The sequence below is a fragment of the Monodelphis domestica genome, chromosome 3 (genome assembly GCF_027887165.1).
Source record: "Monodelphis domestica isolate mMonDom1 chromosome 3, mMonDom1.pri, whole genome shotgun sequence".
Classification (NCBI taxonomy): Eukaryota; Metazoa; Chordata; class Mammalia; order Didelphimorphia; family Didelphidae; genus Monodelphis; species Monodelphis domestica.
The window spans coordinates 476,839,466-476,858,966 of record NC_077229.1 but is presented as its reverse complement, the minus strand read 5'-3'; the positions used below and the strand labels follow the sequence as shown (position 1 = coordinate 476,858,966).

At 36.7% G+C, this 19,501-nt stretch overlaps 1 protein-coding gene across 10 annotated transcripts in view; it reads right to left on the bottom strand.

Annotated features, from left to right (window-relative positions):
* Window positions 1-19,501, bottom strand: part of RHOBTB3 (Rho related BTB domain containing 3) — a 113,859-nt gene that overhangs the window by 75,474 nt on the left and 18,884 nt on the right. For 8 of the 10 annotated variants that reach the window (XM_007487250.3, XM_056824675.1, XM_056824674.1 and 5 more), the window contains one exon: window positions 16,223-16,377. In XM_007487250.3, coding sequence (XP_007487312.1) covers window positions 16,223-16,377 — 155 coding nt within the window. The remainder of the gene's footprint in view (window positions 1-16,222; window positions 16,378-19,501) is intronic. The other 2 variants (XM_007487251.3, XM_056824676.1) reach the window with 1 other exon arrangement.

The following is a 19,501-nucleotide window of genomic DNA, read 5'->3' as shown; positions in this document are numbered from 1 at the left end:
ATATCTTAGAGAGTTGGAAGGAGCACAACAGATTCAAAGGTCTATGAGAATTCATAGGAGAGAGGAATCTTTTCTTGGAAGAGGGGAGAACCCAAACCATTGAATTTGTTCACTATTATTTGCAAGAATACTCTTTGTTTTGACAATTGGGGGGGCCTTTGGTCATAAGTTGCTTTGCATATTTCTACCATGATTCGATCATGAGCTAATTCTAATCCTACCTAAACACCTTCATACCTTTGAAGTGAGTAGAAAAAGAAACTTAGTTTCTAAGTTTCCCATCAAACATGATCATGTCCCCCAACCTCACTAACCATTATGGAAGCATGTTAAGAAAACTTCTATAGTCTTTCTAAAAATATTAAGAAATAATACTTTTCCAGTTTAAAAGCCTTCCCTGACTTTTTCCTTTAAGGAAATGAAAATGAAACTTAACTCTCTTATAAGATCACTGCCTCTTCGCCAATGGGAAGTGATTGATGCCATAACCCATCTAGGGGGTCCTCTTTTGCATTCAAGGTTAAGATATTGATCACTGGAGTGAACACTTTTCAGTCCTTGAAGGGGAGTAGTCTAGAAAGGAAATGAATGATGGCTATTCTAGAACATTACTGTATTTTAACATATTATAATCTTATTCTTTTTCAAACTGTCTTGAGAAAGAGAGTCATGTTGGGGATTATAGGGGACTCTGTGATTTTTGGACATTTCTCTCCCTAAGTTAGAAATGTCTTGGATATAGATTAATGATAAATTAAATTGCTCCTGGCAAATTTGAGCCTAAATCACAGTGTAGTATTAGTATTTTTTTTCCTTTGGCTCCCCTAACTTCAAAGGAAAAAGAGCAGAGAGGTAACAGGATGGGAAGTTTCTAAGTCTGATTAGTGAGAGAGAAAAAAGGAGGTAGAGTAACAGTGGTAGCTGGTACTTGGATTGTTCTTGAGACTCCCTTGGAGACAATAGAAGTTATAAGCAGCTTCTGTCTTCACTGGGGCTTTGAGAAAAGCTGATTATCATTAGTCAAAAGCACTGGAACAAAGAAAAAGCATGAAGATCATTATATATAAATCTTCAATATTTGAAACACCAGAATGAAGAAGAGGCATGGCAAACACAAAGTTATCCATAAGACTATTTAAACAGGAAAAACAGAAGAAGCATTTCATTTCCAAGAAAGAAAGAGGACAAGAGGGGCAGTGGATATAGTGGACAACAAGCAGACCTTTGAATCAGGAAGACCTGGATTCAAGTCCTGCCTCTGACACACAGTATCAGACAGACCATGTCATTCTTTTCATCTCTTAATGTCCTCAGGCTACTCTCTAAGATTGTAAATTTATAGAAGAGTTGCTAGAGAGAAACTCCACACTGGGAATTTGTTACACTGATGAAATCTCAGTCTCTTCCAAATAAAGGACAAAAAGAATCCTCCAAATAACGAAGGTTAAAAGGAATTTTACAATGATCTATATCATGCACAGTATGTTTGTGTTCTTGCTAGTGACAAATACAGCTGTCCATATACAAAGTGGAGGTTGTTCTACCTTCTAAGGAAAACTATAAAATAGCAAGAAGAATCCTTTATTCTGCAGTTCCTCAGGGAGAATTAAAGAAGTGTTTCATTGAAAGCCCAGAAGCAGAACTTCAAGAAGAAAACAAAGATGAAACAGGATCTGAAGAGATATAAGCGAATGCTAACATCTGACAGGAGACTAAAGGGCAGAATAATATGGCACAGATAATTAAGGGAAGAAAGACAGTCAAATATTTGGAACCAAGTTAATAGGTATTAACTTCTTCCCCCAGAAGGGGAAGCTAGATTCTCTGAGGAAAAAGCTTTCTGTGTTCCAAGGGGACAGAGGTGGCAACAGGAGAAAGGTCATGCAGTACTAGAACAGGAAGAATTAACATATTTGTGCACCTGAAATACACAAAAGAGATACTCCTTTCCAAGACTTGTCAAACCTGACTACCCTAGACACTCTGGATGATTCATGTGGGCGTATAGGTTCTTGCCAAAAGGAAGCTAAAAAACATTATCAGGGCTTATGAAATCCTGGACAAGGAACTGAAGATCCTAGGGGCATAGATGGTACTTTTTGTTACTGCATCCTTTTGAAGTCAGGGGTTTCTAGAGGGAAAGGCAGAAATAGAAAGTCAACATCAGGATAAGAAGATAACTGAGAAGGGGATTTGGATTTCTGGATAACAACTTAAAACAAAAGACTGAGAGACTCTTGCCCAGGAATGCACTATAAGTAACCAGTATTTTTGCCAGGACTGGTAAAAATATATTTGCCTTGAGTCATGACTCTAATCAAGGAGGCTGTTTTCTAAAAAGGAAAAAAAGAGGAGAAAACTGACTATATGTACCAACTGTCAGTGAAAAAACAATAACCTAAAGAAGAGCAATGGAGAAGAATAGTAATTTATAGGAAACAACATCCAAGAAGGAACCATATATAAATGTCATGGCTTCAGATGTCTATATAGATCATATCAGTTTCTTTGTTAGGCAGGTTGCTCATTTGGGCCCCAGGACGGCTCCACTTCTGCGGCTCTACTCTCTACTGCCAAGGTTAGCATTCTTTGAATACACAGAACTCCCTCTTTGTTGTGGCTAGAAGCCAGACTACTTTAAAGCTATTTCTAGACTCAAGGACCTGGTCTGTATCAGGGTGTTTCTTCAAACTCTCTCAAACTGACTCTACTTCTAGGTGAGTACTACTATTAGATAGACACTATGGCTAATATGAGGAGAGAAGAGAGAGAAGTCCTCTCTTTACTTCCTTCCCAGGGCTATTCTTTCTTAAGAGCTGGGTTCCTCTTAGCTCCTGGATCCTACCTGAACTCTCTGAAGCTTTCAAAACTGACTCCCTGACTTTTGGATATCTCCAGAGCTTATCAATTTAAAGCATCTGAAGGCCCAGATAATTTTCATCCTAGATAATCACTTCCAATTTGAATGAAGATGTTCATATTTTGTCAAATGAAAAAAAGACATTAACACCTTATTAACACATTAATGTCTCATCATCTGTGATTTCATAGCATGACTATATCAATAAGCTAGAAGAAACTAAAAATTTAACCCCCAATCCTCAATCTCCTATACTTGAAGTGGTTAGGAAAATGATAATACATGACAGACAGAAGGAAAAACAATTCAATTACTATTTTGTTTATATTTTCTTTGCTAAGGAAAAAATATATTTCGATTGAGGATAGAATAAAATTGCTTAACAGGGAGATGAAATATAAGATCAGTGAAGAGATAGTAAGAGAAGAGTGAACTAAATTGCCAACATGGAATTCTAGTTGCCAAGTCAGAATAACTACATCCCAAAATACTCAAATAACTGTTATAATATTTAAATAATAAAAAGAATATAAACTCCTTGAGGGCAAGGGCTTTTTGTCACCATATGCTCAGCACCTAAAAGCAGTGCCAAATAATAGTAATAGCTAGAATTTATATAGGCTTTTAGGTTTGATGTTATTTTGTTTGATCTTCAAAAGGAAAACTAAGGCCTAGGGGAGGATATATGGCTTAGCCTGGGTCACATAGCTAATGTCCAAGGTAGGAGTTGAACTCAAGTCTTCTCAACTGGTTCAAGTTCAGTGCTCTTGCTCACTGTACCACCTAGCTGCCTTTACATATTTTCAGTGCTTGCATATATAGTAGGAATTTAATGAGAACTTCTTTTACTGAAATGAATTGAACATGGTTACTGATCCTCATTCAATGACCTCTGAAAAATCTTGAGGGTTGGATAGTTGCTGTCAGACTAGAGAAGAGCAAAATGATTTTTGAAAAGTGAAAAGGAAATAGGTTAGAAATTACCAATATGGAAAATTCAGACTTCCGGTTAAGATGGCGGCTTAGAGAAAGCTGAAGTTCAGATCTCCGGAAAACCCTTCCCGACCGATCTCAAACTAGAAGCTCCTAAGGTGCCGAAATTCAAAACGATCAACAGCACAGACCCTGGGAACCCTCCTCCTGGACCTGGACCCGGTTCAAAAGGTACGGCTCCCCTTAAAAGCCAGAACCCGAGATCCCTCGGACCTCAGGGGTAGGAGCGCAGAGTCCAAGGCTCCCGGAAGCGGCAGCCGCGCCAGGCTCAGAGAGCAGGGTCTGAGGAACAACAACCCTCAGGGTCTTCTACCCAAGTCCCAGTCCGGGTGAAAGTTACTGCCTGGGGCCTCCGCTGCAAAGAGCCGCTCTGCCTGGGGCCTCCGCTGCAGAGAGCTGGTCAAAACAACAGCAACCCCCAGGGCGGGCAAGACAGCCTCACGGGCTGGATCCTGCTATCCAAGTCTCAGTGAAAGTCTGTGCTCTCGGAGCTTGGGGAAGCGGCAGCCCATCCCCCCGCAGGCCGAGGAAACAGCCTCACGGCCAGGGATTCTGAAGGCAACTTCCGGAAATCGAGCCAGGGGGAGAGTGTGGCCTCGTGGTCCGACCCTTCCATTCCAGTTCCAGTGAGGCATATTCAGTTTAACCCAGGGAACGCTCATAGAACCAACATCTGCCCAGGACTAAAGCCTCTGATCACCAGACAAAGACAAGAAAAGCCAATCCTCCACGTTCAGAGATGACAAACTCCACAGAAGCACAGAAGCCCCAAAATACCAAGAAAATAAGAAGAAAGGGGCGACTCTGGACACATTCTATGGAGCCAAAATACAAAATACAGAGCAGATAGAAGAAGATATACAAGAAAATTCTCCAAAATCTTCCAAAGGAAATAGAAACTCTCCACAAACCCATGAAGAATTTGAATCAGAAAGGACCAAAAAGATGGAAGCCCTCTGGGAGGAAAAGTGGGAAATGATGCAAAAGAAATTCACGCATCTACAAAACCAGTTTGACCAAACTGTAAAAGAAAACCAGGCTTTAAAGCAAGAACTAATAAAGCAAAGCCAAAACACCAAGAAATTAGAAGAGAACATAAAATATCTCACCGACAAGGTGATAGATCTGGAAAACAGGGGGAGAAGAGAAAATTTAAGAATAATTGGACTCCCAGAAAAGCCAGAAATAAACACCAAACTGGACATGGTGATACAAGATATAATCAAAGAAAATTGCCCCGAGATTCTAGAACAAGGGGGCAATACAGCCACTGACAGAGCTCACAGAACACCTTCTACACTAAACCCCCAAAAGACAACTCCCAGGAATGTAATTGCCAAATTCCAAAGCTATCAAACAAAAGAAAAAATCCTACAGGAAGCCAGAAAAAGACAATTTAGATATAAAGGAATGCCAATCAGGGTCACCCAAGACCTTGCAAGTTCTACTCTGAATGATCATAAGGCATGGAACATGATCTTCAGAAAGGCAAGAGAGCTGGGTCTCCAACCAAGAATCAGCTACCCAGCAAAACTGACTATATACTTCCAAGGGAAAGTATGGGCATTCAACAAAATAGAAGACTTCCAACTTTTTGCAAAGAAAAGACCAGAGCTCTGTGGAAAGTTTGATACCGAAAATCAAAGAGCAAGGAATACCTGAAAAGGTAAATATTAAGGAAAGGGGAAAAATGTTATCTTCTTTTACTCAAACTCTCTTCTATAAGGACTACATTTATATCAACCTATGTATACTAATATGTGGGGAAAATGTAATGTATAAATAGGGGGTAAAGAAAGACCAAATAGAATAATGGTTCTCACACAAAGATTCACAGGGGAAGGGGAGGGGAAGAAAACTCCTATAAGAAGGAGAGGAAGAGAGGGGGGGGGGGTACTTAAACCTCAATCTCAGGGAAATCAACTCTGAGAGGGAAAAACATCCAGATCCATTGGGATCTTGAATTCTATCTTACCCAACAAGGGTAAGGAGAAGGGAAAACCAAGGGGGGGAGGGGGAGAGGGAGAACAAAAAGGGAGGGAAAGAGAGGGGGGAAGGGGAGGGAACAAAAAGGGAGGGACTAAAAAGGGAAACATCAAGGGAGGGGACAAGGGGGACTGATTCAAAGTAAATCACTGGACTAAAAGGTAGAGACGAAGAAGAAAAGGTTAGAATTAGGGAAGGATATCAAAATGCCAGGGAGTCCACAAATGACAATCATAACTTTGAACGTTAATGGGATGAACTCACCCATAAAATGTAGACGAATAGCTGAATGGATTAGAATCCAAAACCCTACCATATGTTGTCTTCAAGAAACACACATGAGGCGGGTTGACACCCACAAGGTCAGAATTAAAGGATGGAGTAAGACCTTCTGGGCCTCAACTGATAGAAAGAAGGCAGGAGTGGTAATCATGATATCTGATAAAGCCAATGCAAAAATAGACCTGATCAAAAGGGATAGGGAAGGTAATTATATTTTGTTAAAAGGGACTCTAGACAATGAGGAAATATCATTAATCAACATGTATGCACCAAATAATATAGCACCCAAATTTCTAATGGAGAAACTAGGAGAATTGAAGGAAGAAATAGACAATAAAACCATACTAGTGGGAGACTTAAACCAACCATTATCAAATTTAGATAAATCAAATCAAAAAATAAATAAGAAAGAGGTAAAAGAAGTGAATGAAATCTTAGAAAAATTAGAATTAATAGACATATGGAGAAAAATAAATAGGGATAAAAAGGAATACACCTTCTTCTCAGCACCACATGGCACATTCACAAAAATTGACCATACATTAGGTCACAGAAACATAGCACACAAATGCAAAAAAGCAGAAATAATGAATGCAGCCTTCTCAGATCACAAGGCAATAAAAATAATGATTAGTAATGGTACATGGAAAACCAAATCTAAAACCAATTGGAAATTAAACAATATGATACTCCAAAACCGTTTAGCTAAAGAAGAAATCATAGAAACAATTAATAATTTCATCAAGGAAAATGACAATGGCGAAACATCCTTTCAAACCTTTTGGGATGCAGCCAAAGCGGTAATCAGAGGCAAATTCATATCCCTGAAAGCTCATATTAACAAACAAGGGAGAGCAGAGATCAATCAATTGGAAATGCAATTGAAAAAACTTGAAAGCGATCAAATTAAAAACCCCCAGCAGAAAACCAAATTAGAAATCCTAAAAATTAAGGGAGAAATTAATAAAATCGAAAGTGATAGAACTATTGATTTAATAAATAAGACAAGAAGCTGGTACTTTGAAAAAACAAACAAAATAGACAAAGTACTGGTCAATCTAATTTAAAAAAGGAAGGAAGAAAAGCAAATTCACAGCATTAAAGATGAAAAGGGGGACAGCACCTCCAATGAGGAGGAAATTAAGGCAATCATTAGAAATTACTTTGCCCAATTATATGGCAATAAATACACCAATTTAGGAGAAATGGATGAATATATACAAAAATACAAACTGCCTAGACTAACAGAAGAGGAAATAGAATTCTTAAATAATCCCATATCAGAAATTGAAATCCATCAAGCTATCAAAGAACTTCCTAAGAAAAAATCCCCAGGGCCTGATGGATTCACCTGTGAATTCTATCAAACATTCAGAGAACAGTTAACCCCAATACTATACAAACTATTTGACATAATAAGCAAAGAGGGAGTTCTACCAAACTCCTTTTACGACACAAACATGGTACTAATTCCAAAACCAGGCAGGTCAAAAACAGAGAAAGAAAACTATAGACCAATCTCCCTAATGAATATAGATGCAAAAATTTTAAATAGGATACTAGCAAAAAGACTCCAGCAAGTGATCAGAAGGATCATTCACCATGATCAAGTAGGATTCATACCAGGGATGCAGGGCTGGTTCAACATTAGGAAAACCATCCACATAATTGACCACATCAACAAGCAAACTAGCAAGAACCACATGATTATCTCAATAGATGCAGAAAAAGCCTTTGATAAAATACAACACCCATTCCTATTAAAAACACTAGAAAGCATAGGAATAGAAGGGTCATTCCTAAAAATAATAAACAGTATATATCTAAAACCAACAGCTAATATCATCTGCAATGGGGATAAACTAGATGCATTCCCAATAAGATCAGGAGTGAAACAAGGATGCCCATTATCACCTCTACTATTTGACATTGTACTAGAAACACTAGCAGTAGCAATTAGAGAAGATAAAGAAATTGAAGGCATCAGAATAGGCAAGGAGGAGACCAAGTTATCACTCTTTGCGGATGACATGATGGTCTACTTAAAGAATCCTAGAGATTCAACCAAAAAGCTAATTGAAATAATCAACAACTTTAGCAAAGTTGCAGGATACAAAATAAACCCACATAAATCATCAGCTTTTCTATATATCTCCAACACAGCTCAGCAGCAAGAACTAGAAAGAGAAATCCCATTCAAAACCACCTTAGACAAAATAAAATACCTAGGAATCTATCTCCCAAGACAAACACAGGAACTATATGAACACAACTACAAAACACTCGCCACACAACTAAAACTAGACTTGAACAATTGGAAAAACATTAACTGCTCATGGATAGGACGAGCCAATATAATAAAAATGACCATCCTACCCAAACTTATTTATCTATTTAGTGCCATACCCATTGAACTACCGAAATACTTCTTCACTGATTTAGAAAAAACCATAACAAAGTTCATTTGGAAGAACAAAAGATCAAGGATATCCAGGGAAATAATGAAAAAAAACACATATGATGGGGGCCTTGCAGTCCCAGACCTCAAACTATATTACAAAGCAGCAGTCATCAAAACAATTTGGTACTGACTAAGAGACAGAAAGGAGGATCAGTGGAATAGACTGGGGGCAAGGGACCTCAGCAAGACAGTATACGATAAACCCAAAGATCCCAGCTTTTGGGACAAAAATCCACTATTCGATAAAAACTGCTGGGAAAATTGGAAGACAGTGTGGGAGAGACTAGGAATAGATCAACACCTCACACCCTACACCAAGATAAATTCAAAATGGGTGAGTGACTTAAACATAAAGAAGGAAACCATAAGTAAATTGGGTAAACATAGAATAGTATACATGTCAGACCTTTGGGAGGGGAAAGGCTTTAAAACCAAGCAAGATATAGAAAGAATCACAAAATGTAAAATAAATAATTTTGACTACATCAAACTAAAAAGCTTTTGTACAAACAAAACCAATATAACTAAAATCAGAAGGAAAACAACAAATTGGGAAAAAATCTTCATAGAAACCTCTGACAAAGGTTTAATTACTCATATTTATAATGAGCTAAATCAATTGTACAAAAAATCAAGCCATTCTCCAATTGATAAATGGGCAAGGGAAATGGATAGGCAGTTCTCAGATAAAGAAATCAAAACTATTAACAAGCACATGAAGAAGTGTTCTACATCTCTTATAATCAGAGAGATGCAAATCAAAACAACTCTGAGGTATCACCTCACACCTAGCAGATTGGCTAACATAACAGCAAAGGAAAGTAATGAATGCTGGAGGGGATGTGGCAAAGTAGGGACATTAATTCATTGCTGGTGGAGCTGTGAACTGATCCAACCATTCTGGAGGGCAATTTGGAACTATGCCCAAAGGGCGACAAAAGAATATCTACCCTTTGACCCAGCCATAGCACTGCTGGGTCTGTACCCCAAAGAGATAATGGACACAAAGACTTGTACAAAAATATTCATAGCTGCGCTCTTTGTGGTGGCCCAAAACTGGAAAACGAGGGGATGCCCATCAATTGGGGAATGGCTGAACAAACTGTGGTATATGTTGGTGATGGAATACTATTGTGCTCAAAGGAATAATAAAGTGGAGAAGTTCCATGGAGACTGGAACAACCTCCAGGAAGTGATGCAGAGCGAGAGGAGCAGAACCAGGAGAACATTGTACACAGAGACTAATACACTGTGGTATAATCGAACGTAATGGACTTCTACATTAGGGGCGGTGTAATGTCCCTGAACAACTTTCAGGGATCCAGGAGAAAAAAAAACACCATTCATAAGCAAAGGATAAACTATGGGAGTGGAAACACCGAGAAAAAGCAACTGCCTGAATACAGAGGTTGAGGGGACATGACAGAGGATAGACTTTAAATGAACACTCTAATGCAAATACTAACAACAAAGCAATGGGTTCAAATCAAGAAAACATCTAATGCCCAGTGGACTTACGCGTAGGCTATGGGGGGTGGGGGGAGGAAAAGAAAATGATCTATGTCTTTAACGAATAATGCTTGGAAATGATCAAATAAAATATATTTAAAAAAAAAAAAGAAATTACCAATATGTGAGTTTCCCTCTGACTTGTGGCAAAAGTCTGACACATATTATTAAAAAAGATGGTTTGTAAGCATTTGGAGAGACAAATGTCATTATGGCTTCATTAAAAACAAGTTATGGCAGACTGAGAATATTTCCTTTTATTTCCTCTAAATCTATGATCCTAGTATAACAATGTCACTGGACAAGCAGAGAAAGAGAATTGGTAGATATATATGTATCATGCCTGCATTTATTTTAAACCATTACCTTCTCTGTTAGAATTGATACTATACAGAAGAACAGTAAGGGCTAGGCAAATGGGGTTATGGGATGTGCCCAAGATCATACAACTAGGAAGTGTCTCAGACCAAATTTGAATATACTCGCATTTTAGCAAAGCCTTTGACAAAGTCTCTCATGTCAAATTTATAGACAAGATGGACAGACATTGGCTATGGTCTAATAGGTAGATTCAAAAACAGTTTGTACTAGAAGTACTAGAAGAGAAAGTATTTGTTCCATTCAAGAGTACCTCCTACATATAAAATTGAGATAAGAATTGTATATTCAAAGATAAAAAGTAGTCACTGGTTCCAAGACAATAGTGGAAACAGGAAAGATACAATAAGAATGCAAATAAGAAAGCAAAAAAACGAATGCTAAGGAAATATAAAATAAATTTGGGTGTGGAGAGAAAGCATTAACAACTTGGGGCATCAGAAAAGGTCTAATGTAGGAGGTCCCCGCATTAAACTTTGAAGCACATTAAATTTGGAGAGGTAATGGTGAGACAGGCAGGGGGGGTGGGGATAGCTTGAGCCAAGGCATAGGAGCCAGAGATGGACAGTTTTATATGGAGAAGAGGAAATAGAACAGTCTGGCTAGAACATAGAGTGAATATGGGAATAAAATGAAGTCTAGAAAGACAGACCAAAGACTAATTGAAATGAAAGGTCTTAAATGCCAAAGAAAATTTATATTTTATCTGAGATGCAACAAAGTCATTGAAGCTTCTAGAAAATAAAACTGAAAAGCTGAGAATTGTTTTAAAAATATCATTTGGCAGATCTGTCAAAGAGATTGGAGAGGAGAGATATGAGAAGCAGGGAGATGAATCAGAAGAGTAGTCAGAAAGAATATTTCCTTACTTTTTTGTCTCTCTGGGGATCCTGAGAGCTCAAGAAAAAATTGATCACAGAGAAAAAGAATGGGGAAAGTAGTAAAATCCTGGCAATGGAAAAAGAATTCTCTTGCTCACTCTCAGGAATTGTAAAAAGTCTTGCAGCAACAAAATGTCATGGGAGGGGATAAAAGACATCTACTGTATTTTGCACCCTTTACTCTCATGAAAACTCTTTCTTTTGAAGCATGAACAGATAAAACTAGGACCTTGGAGCAGCTGAAAGCTGACCTGAGTAAAAATGAAGCCATGGCTGGTATGACTCAGAACTAACTGAGGCCCAGAATCTATTATGTCTCCCATTCATTACCAGACTGGTGAGAAGGACAAGTATTTTAGCCCTCCTTTCCTTTACTCAATGAGCCTGGGATAGATGCCCCTGCCCCATTCATTCAAAAAGGTATGCATGCTCTGGATACAAGCATGTATATAGGTACCTCCTTTGTTCCAAAGAATTGGGGAAAAGTGGGAATTATAAGGGGAAATTTGTATTATCTTTCTGCATTTTATTTATGACTACAACTATGTGTCTGAATTGATGGGGTATCAAGGGAAGAAACTCAATACAGTGAAATTTTCTTGAAGTACAGGGAAAGTAAGCTAAAAATGTAAATAAATTTCATTTTTTTAGTCTCATCCATATCCATATTTATTTTATTTTAATTCAGCTGCACTCTTTTTCTATAGATCACACTAAACAGAAAGAATATGGAGTAAAGATCTTGAAAATCCAACATGAGACATGTGTGTTAAGCTCAATTAAATTTCATTTTTAATATTTGTTCAATACTTCATCTCCTAAGTGAGATAAAAATCTGGAAGCCAGGAGGGAAATGCCATGTATGCTAAGATTCCATGCTGGAGAATTAGAAAAAAAGTGCCCAAGCTTATTCAAGTTAAAATGTGACCACTGTCTGGTAGTTAACTGTTATTGTGCTCTAAAATAATTTAAATCCCTTAGCTGGATTTTTATTCATGTGACAGAATACATGAAATAATATCATTCCACAGATATTTTTCTATACCCATGTTACCTCTGCCTAACCCATTAAAGATCATGAAGAGTTGGATAGTTGTTGATGGACTGGAAAAGAGGAAATGTGTTGATTTTCAAAAAAGGGAAAAGTGGAAAGGTCCCCACATTTGTATGTCACATCGTCCAAGGAGAAAGGTGACAAGCATATGAACTAGGAAGGTGGCTGTATACGTGGAATGATGGAGATGAATGCGAGAACATTTTGAAGGTAAAATCATTAAGATTTGGCAAGTGAATGGACATGGGGCATGAGGTAGAATGAAAAATCTAGTATAATTCTCAAGTTATAAACTTGAGTGACTGGAATGTTAGTAGTGCCCTTGACAAAAAGAGATGATTTGCTAGAATGTAAGTACAAAGTTCCTTGTGGGTTAGGACTGTTTCAAATTTGTCTTTATGTGCCTAGCACATGATTTTAAAATGAAATTTTGTATTGAATGTAATGGAGGGGAGGATGGATAGTTTTAGAGGGAAAGATGAGCTCTATTTTAGATATTGCTGGTTTTCTGTCAAAATGAAGGGCAATCTCTTATGAAGTACTAGAGAAATCTACTTGTCTTTGGCTCTGTCTACATTTTCATCAGTAATTTGGAGGAAGCATAAATGTCATGCTTATCAAATTTATAGATGCCACGAAGCTGGATTAGAGTAAGACCCCAAAAAGATCTTGACAGGATAGAATTATAGACCAAAACAATAAGGTGAAATTAGGAAGAAAAAGTGAAAAATCCTGCATTCGACTTTTAAAAAAAATCAAACTCAGAAGGGCAAAATAAAAGAAATATTATTTGACAACATTTCATGTGAGAAAGACTCAAATTTTGTGGGCACAGTAAGAGTCAATAATATGACAGAGTGGTCAAAAAAACTAATGTAATATTAGGTTTGTGGAAATTTAAAACTAATCTGTGCCCCTTTTTGGCACCCCAAGACCATTGAATTTTGAAAGGAAAAAATTTGTGCTTCTTACTCTTTGATAAATCAGGGTGAGACAAGTCCTTTAACTAAATATGCTAGGCAAAGTCAAACAGAGAAAAGTGGACATGCATGTTGTGTGGCTATTCTAAACTTTGTATGACTCCTCAGCCCTGGAAGACCCACTTCTTATCTAGTCTGATGTCAGAGTCCTCTAATCAAAGAGGCCTAGGAAAGGGACATTAAGAATAACATAAACTGGAGTAGATAGAGGAAGCAGCTCTCTTTCCTTGGATTCTCAGCCTGAGGAGGCATTAAGAAAGAAAAGGGCCAGCACGGGGCTGGCTTGGGGCTGGCACAGCTACACTTGGGGAGAAAGCAGCTAAGAAAGCAGCTGGCCACATCTGGCTGGTGCCCTTTCTTTCTCTGGTCACATTTTAATTATTTAATTAAAAATTATAAATTAAGATGTAGTCTCCAGAGAATTTTAAATATAATAGGCTAATGTAAGAAAACTTCAACTAGAATAAGGGAAATGACAATCCCCCTGTATTCTGCCCTAATCAGATCACATCTAAAATATTATATTCAGGTCTAGGCATCACATTTTAGGAAAGATATTGACAAGGTGACATCCATTCAATGGAGACTCCCAGGATAGTGAGGAGACTAGAGACCATAGCGGAAAAGAATCCACAAAAGTAACTAAAAAATGTTTATGTAGTAAAAGAGAAGGCTTGGGGAGAACATATAGTTATTTTGAAGGGCTGATGTGTAGGAAAGAGATTAAATTAATTCTGCCCAGCTCCAGAAGGAATAGGAACAATGAAAAGAAGTTGGATAGATTTGCGACAATATAAATGCAGAAACTGTGCCTAGCCCACTGGATAAATAGATATCCTAATAAATCATTTTTTACTAGAAAACAGATAGAATTTTATTTTATTTTCAGTAAAAGTAAAAAAAAAAGTAAAAAAAGCAATCTTCCTCAAAATAAAATCTATCAGCAGCACATCATACTCAGGTATATTTTTTTTCCTAGCAGTGAGTCAGAGTATTTTAAATAAGCATTATTCATTCAATAAACATTTGTCAAGTAAGCTACTTTCATTAAGTAATATTAAAGGTATCTTTTCATTTCTGAGTTAAATTAATTTTAAAAATTTTAATCTATTTTCAATAAATTTTTATTTTTCAAGGCACAGGTTGGGATGTTGTTGGGATGCTAAGCAAATTCATTATTTTAGCAGAAAGAGCACACAGTAGATGGAGGGCTGGGTCTGGAGTCAGAAAGACACATAGTCATGAGTTCAGATTTAGCCTCTGACACTTACTAGCTGTGTGACCCTGGGCTAATCATTTAACCTCTTTGCCTCAGTTTCCTTATCTGTAAAATGAGATAGGGAAGGAAATGGCAACACACTCCAGTATCTTTGCCAAGGAAACCCCAAATAAAGTCATGAAGAGTCTGAGACAACTGAAAAATAACAAAGGCAAGTCAAACTCAAAGAGAAATATGACTATTAAATATACATAAAGATCTATGAGGGTTACATGCTAACAGAAAAAATCACATATTAACATTTATTAACATTATCTATATCTTATTATATTTTTGCTTATTTTGTTAAGTATTTCCCAATTATATTTTAATCTGCTGTAGTAGTGAGCTGTGTGTTTTGACACTTCTGCTAAATGAGGCAACTATAAACATTTTTAGAAAAGTCTGGAAAGATTTATATGTAAAATAAGTAAAAAAGATCCAGAAGGACAATATATACAATGCCAATGACTAGAAGAAAAGGAAAAGTTCAAATTTCAAGAAATTTCAAATTCAAACAAATTCAGAAATAGAAAAAGCAAGCAGAGAATAGGCAGGGAACCTAGAAGAGATCCTCCAAAGAATTTAAGCAACCTTTATCTGCAGTTTATTTAAGTAATAAAAATTGTAACATATTACAATTTGAAATATTTTCAGTATAAGTAGTCACAAATGTATATTTTTGTTGTTTAAAAATTACATATTTTTTAACTATGGAACATTCATTAATAATTATATGCAACCATGTTTAATAAAATATTGATTATGTCTAAATGACATATAGGATTCAACACATCTGACTAAAATTCTTTGTATTCTGTCATTTTAGTAGACTTTTTTTAGTTTCTCAGTTTCCCACTGTTGGGAAAAATTTGTAAGAGTTCATTGGATTACGAATGTAGAATCCTAAATCCTTACTCATCTGATAGTTATGGAAATTTATGGTCTGAATACTTATAGGGCTCTCAGGATAGCTCATGTTATGAAATCTTTCTAAGAAACACACTTCATTAGGGGAAATTGTTCTTTGAAAGCTAGATAACAATAAATGTGAGCTCTGGACCCAACCAACAGTATTGACAGTCAGATACCAGATACCAGATTGACAATACCATTATTTGTGTAAGAAAAAATTTTCTATGGAATACATCATCTAAATAGTCCCCCAAATTCTGGTATTTTGTTTAAATAATAGAAAATAATTCATGTTAAGAATAATGAAATTTCTAATTTTCGTCCAATAAAATGTCTACTTTTGGCTTATTAGTCAAGACTTTTATCACAAATATTTTCATTTAAATTTTTTTTAAATCTTCTCCTTCTGTCTTAGTAACAACTCTAAGACACAAGGGTAAGGTCTAGACAAATGGCATCAAATGACTTGTCCAAGGTCAAACAGCTAGGAAGAGTCTGAGGCCAGATTTGAACCCAAGTCAATCAGACTCTAGACCTGGTGCTCTAATACCTAGCTGCCCCTTAAAATTAAATATTAAGACTGTAATTGACACTTGGGAAAATAACTGATCTACCAAAACTGACTTACAGCTTTTAACAATTATATCATAGGAAATTGTACTTACCACACCTCCAAAATATCTCCCAACATAGAAGTCATTGAGGCTATGTAGTTCAAGGTAGGTAGCTCCTAGTTCTTTAGCAAGTTGGATTCCTTCAGAAGCTGAGACACAATTTCCTCTATCTGAGGTACACAGTGGGCAAGTGCAAGGTAATTCTTCTGGGGGAATAAGTTTGAATCAAAGGATATTGTAATTAAACAGAAGTATGTGTTTAAATGGCTAAAACCAATGAGTGAGCTTCACCATTCACAATTAAGTAACAAATCATGGTTCATACCAGCACCTTAAGGATTCATTAAACACACAAGGTCTTCAATGTAACACTTTTTAAAAAGTTAATGATAGCAGAAAGGATCCCAGAATAAATCAATAAGAATAGGGAAAAAACAATCTGAAGTTAAAACACAAGAATTTTTTTTATTAAATGAGTAGGTATTTTCACTAATAATTGAGCCAACAGTCACCCAATTATGAATTGTGGAAATCTCCTTTAAGGTATGACAGTCCCTGATAGAATCTTGAGTAAGAGAACAACAATTTATATCAGGTATTAAGTAAAAAAAAGTTTCATTTATTTCATCATCAACATTTGACCAGTTAGACTGTCAACAAGCATTTACTAATCAGCTACCATCTATCAGGCATTGTTCTAAGTGCTGACAATACAAAGAAAGATAAAAACCCTGCTTTCAAGGACCTCAGAGTCTATGGACAAGAGCAGAGTAATTTAACTGAAAAAAAGTTTTAGCTTAGCAAATTATTCTACTACTTAAAATATGAAATTATTCAAACTGCTTCACAGAACTTCCATCGGGTTTTGCACCCTTGTATTAACAGACTTTTTAATGTTTAAAATTAAATGAAAAGATCAAAATCCTAATCCTCCAAAATGTCACTCTACTTATAAATTTCACATAATCTATGTACCCATTAATCTAATTTTTTATTCATTATGCTCTACCCATAGTCAAAAGCAAATGATGGAAAAAGTAATCATTTTTATTTATTTCCATTTTTACAACTATAGGAATATAAATTTTCTCTGAAAAAGTAAAATTCCCAGATTTATAACTGTAGCACACGTCTCCATAGCTACCACTAATTTACTAAGAAGACAAACAATGGATTTGATCCCATTTCAGACAGATATCTTCATTTGCCCCAGCACACACACACATACACATACATATATACACCCAGTTGCCAAGTCATCTTAGTCAGTAATATCCTTCTCATCCATCATCTCTCTGCTCAATTCATTCACCCACCCCTCTAATTCAAATCTCCATCACGTCTCTTCTATTGCAATAGAGTCATGACTGATCTCCATGATTGTAGTCTTTTCCTTTTTCAAATCAAACATTCAAAAAATGTTCGATTAAATTTGTGATTGGCTTGGATGTTCCCTCCATCCATGTAGATAGCATCCCATCCATGCCTCCTCACCTTATATGACTCTTGCACATGTCCTCCCATTAATTTGCCACAGGGGGTCCATGCAATGTGTGGGGATCTTTGCTTTCTCCTGACATATCAAGTACATTATTTGAGGAGTGAGTCTACCTACTCATATATCTTTTAATTACCAGGTGACTAACACATTCTCTTTTAATCATACATGTCTCAAACCTGGCCTCAGATATTTCCTAGCACTATGATTCTGGGCATGCCACTTATTCTAAATTGTTTGCCCCTTGCCACTCTTTTGCTTTGGAATCAATACTTAATATCAATTCTAAGACAGAGGTAAAGGCTTTTTTTTTTAATCATACATGTCCCTGATGACATCTTAGACTAGTCCATCACCAAAGTTCCTTATTTATTATATATTTGAGCATGGCTACTTGCCATTTTCCAGACTCTGCATCCCATCTCTTCTTTCAATGCATAGGAGGTCTCCCATAGAAAGAAGGAACTTCCTCTTTACCTTTGCCTCTTGGCTTCCTTCAAGGTTTAATTTAGGTGCCATGCCTTTGAGAAGGCTTTTTGTTACTGTTCTCAGCCTTCTTAAACTATCTTGCATTTACTTAACTGTATAAATGGTATAACCATTTCCTTCCCACAAATAGGATATAAGTTTCTTAAGGACATAGGCTATTTTTCATTTTTGTCTTCATATCCCTGGCACATGCCACAGTATCTGGGACACAGAAGTCACTTAAGCCTGTTAAATGAATTAATTGTTTTTGTATTTAAAGCAGAACAAACATACAAAAGTTTTAAAAATTCATCAATCAAGCATTTATTTATGCACTTGCTATGTCCCAGGCACTATGCTAGGCACTGATGATACAAATATAAACAATGAAATAGTTCCTACTCACAAAGTGCTCACATCCTAATGGGGAAGAAAATTATATGTATACATACAAAATATTTAAATATGAAATAATTTAGTAGCAAGAGCACTTAGCATTTGAGGGGATCCAGAAAGGCTTCATTCAAAAGATAGCTTTTCAAGTATACCTTAAAGAAAGAAAGAGACTATGGGGTAGAGATGAGGAAGTATTATATTCCAGGCATGCAAGAAGGCCAGGCCACTTTGGCTGGATCAGTTGTAGCCAAGTTGTAAAGGGCTTAGGTGGCTAAAGAGAGTTTACACTTTATCCCAGATACAATCGAAACCAACGGAGAGGCCTGAGTATGGGAATTATTAGGTTAGATAGGCAATTAAGTCATTCTTGACTTCAGCAGAAGCAATGTGAAGGATGAACTAAAGTGGTTAGACTTGAGGCATGGAGACTGTCTTAGTAATCTAGGTGAAAGGTGATGAGAGCCTTAATTACAGTTCCCTGTGAATCTGAGAAAGGAGTTGATTGTCAAGAGATGTTGTAGAGGAAGATACAGTAAGAATTAGATTTGTCTCACGAGGTAGAATGAGAACCCCAGGATAACTCTGAGGCTGTGAACTTGAGAGACGAAGGACAGGGCCTTCTGGAAAATTGGGAAAATTTTAAAGAAAGAAAAGTTAGAGAGGGAAGATGAGCTCAATTTTCAATGCTGAGTTCTAGATTCCTCTTGGACATCCAGTTTGAAATATTAATGGACATTTGGTTGGTGATACAGAAGTGAACTCTGGATAGAGTTGAATTGGATCTTTGAGTTTCCTTAGGAATGGGAAGGGGTGAGAGGTTTCTAGCGATGGAAAAAGTAGAGGTGGGGAAATGTGAGAGATGAAAAGGGGAGAATAAGAATTTTCATAGCATTTACTATGTACATGCTAGGCACTGCACTAAATGCCTTGTATACATTATCTGTTTTGATTCTCACAAAAAACTATAC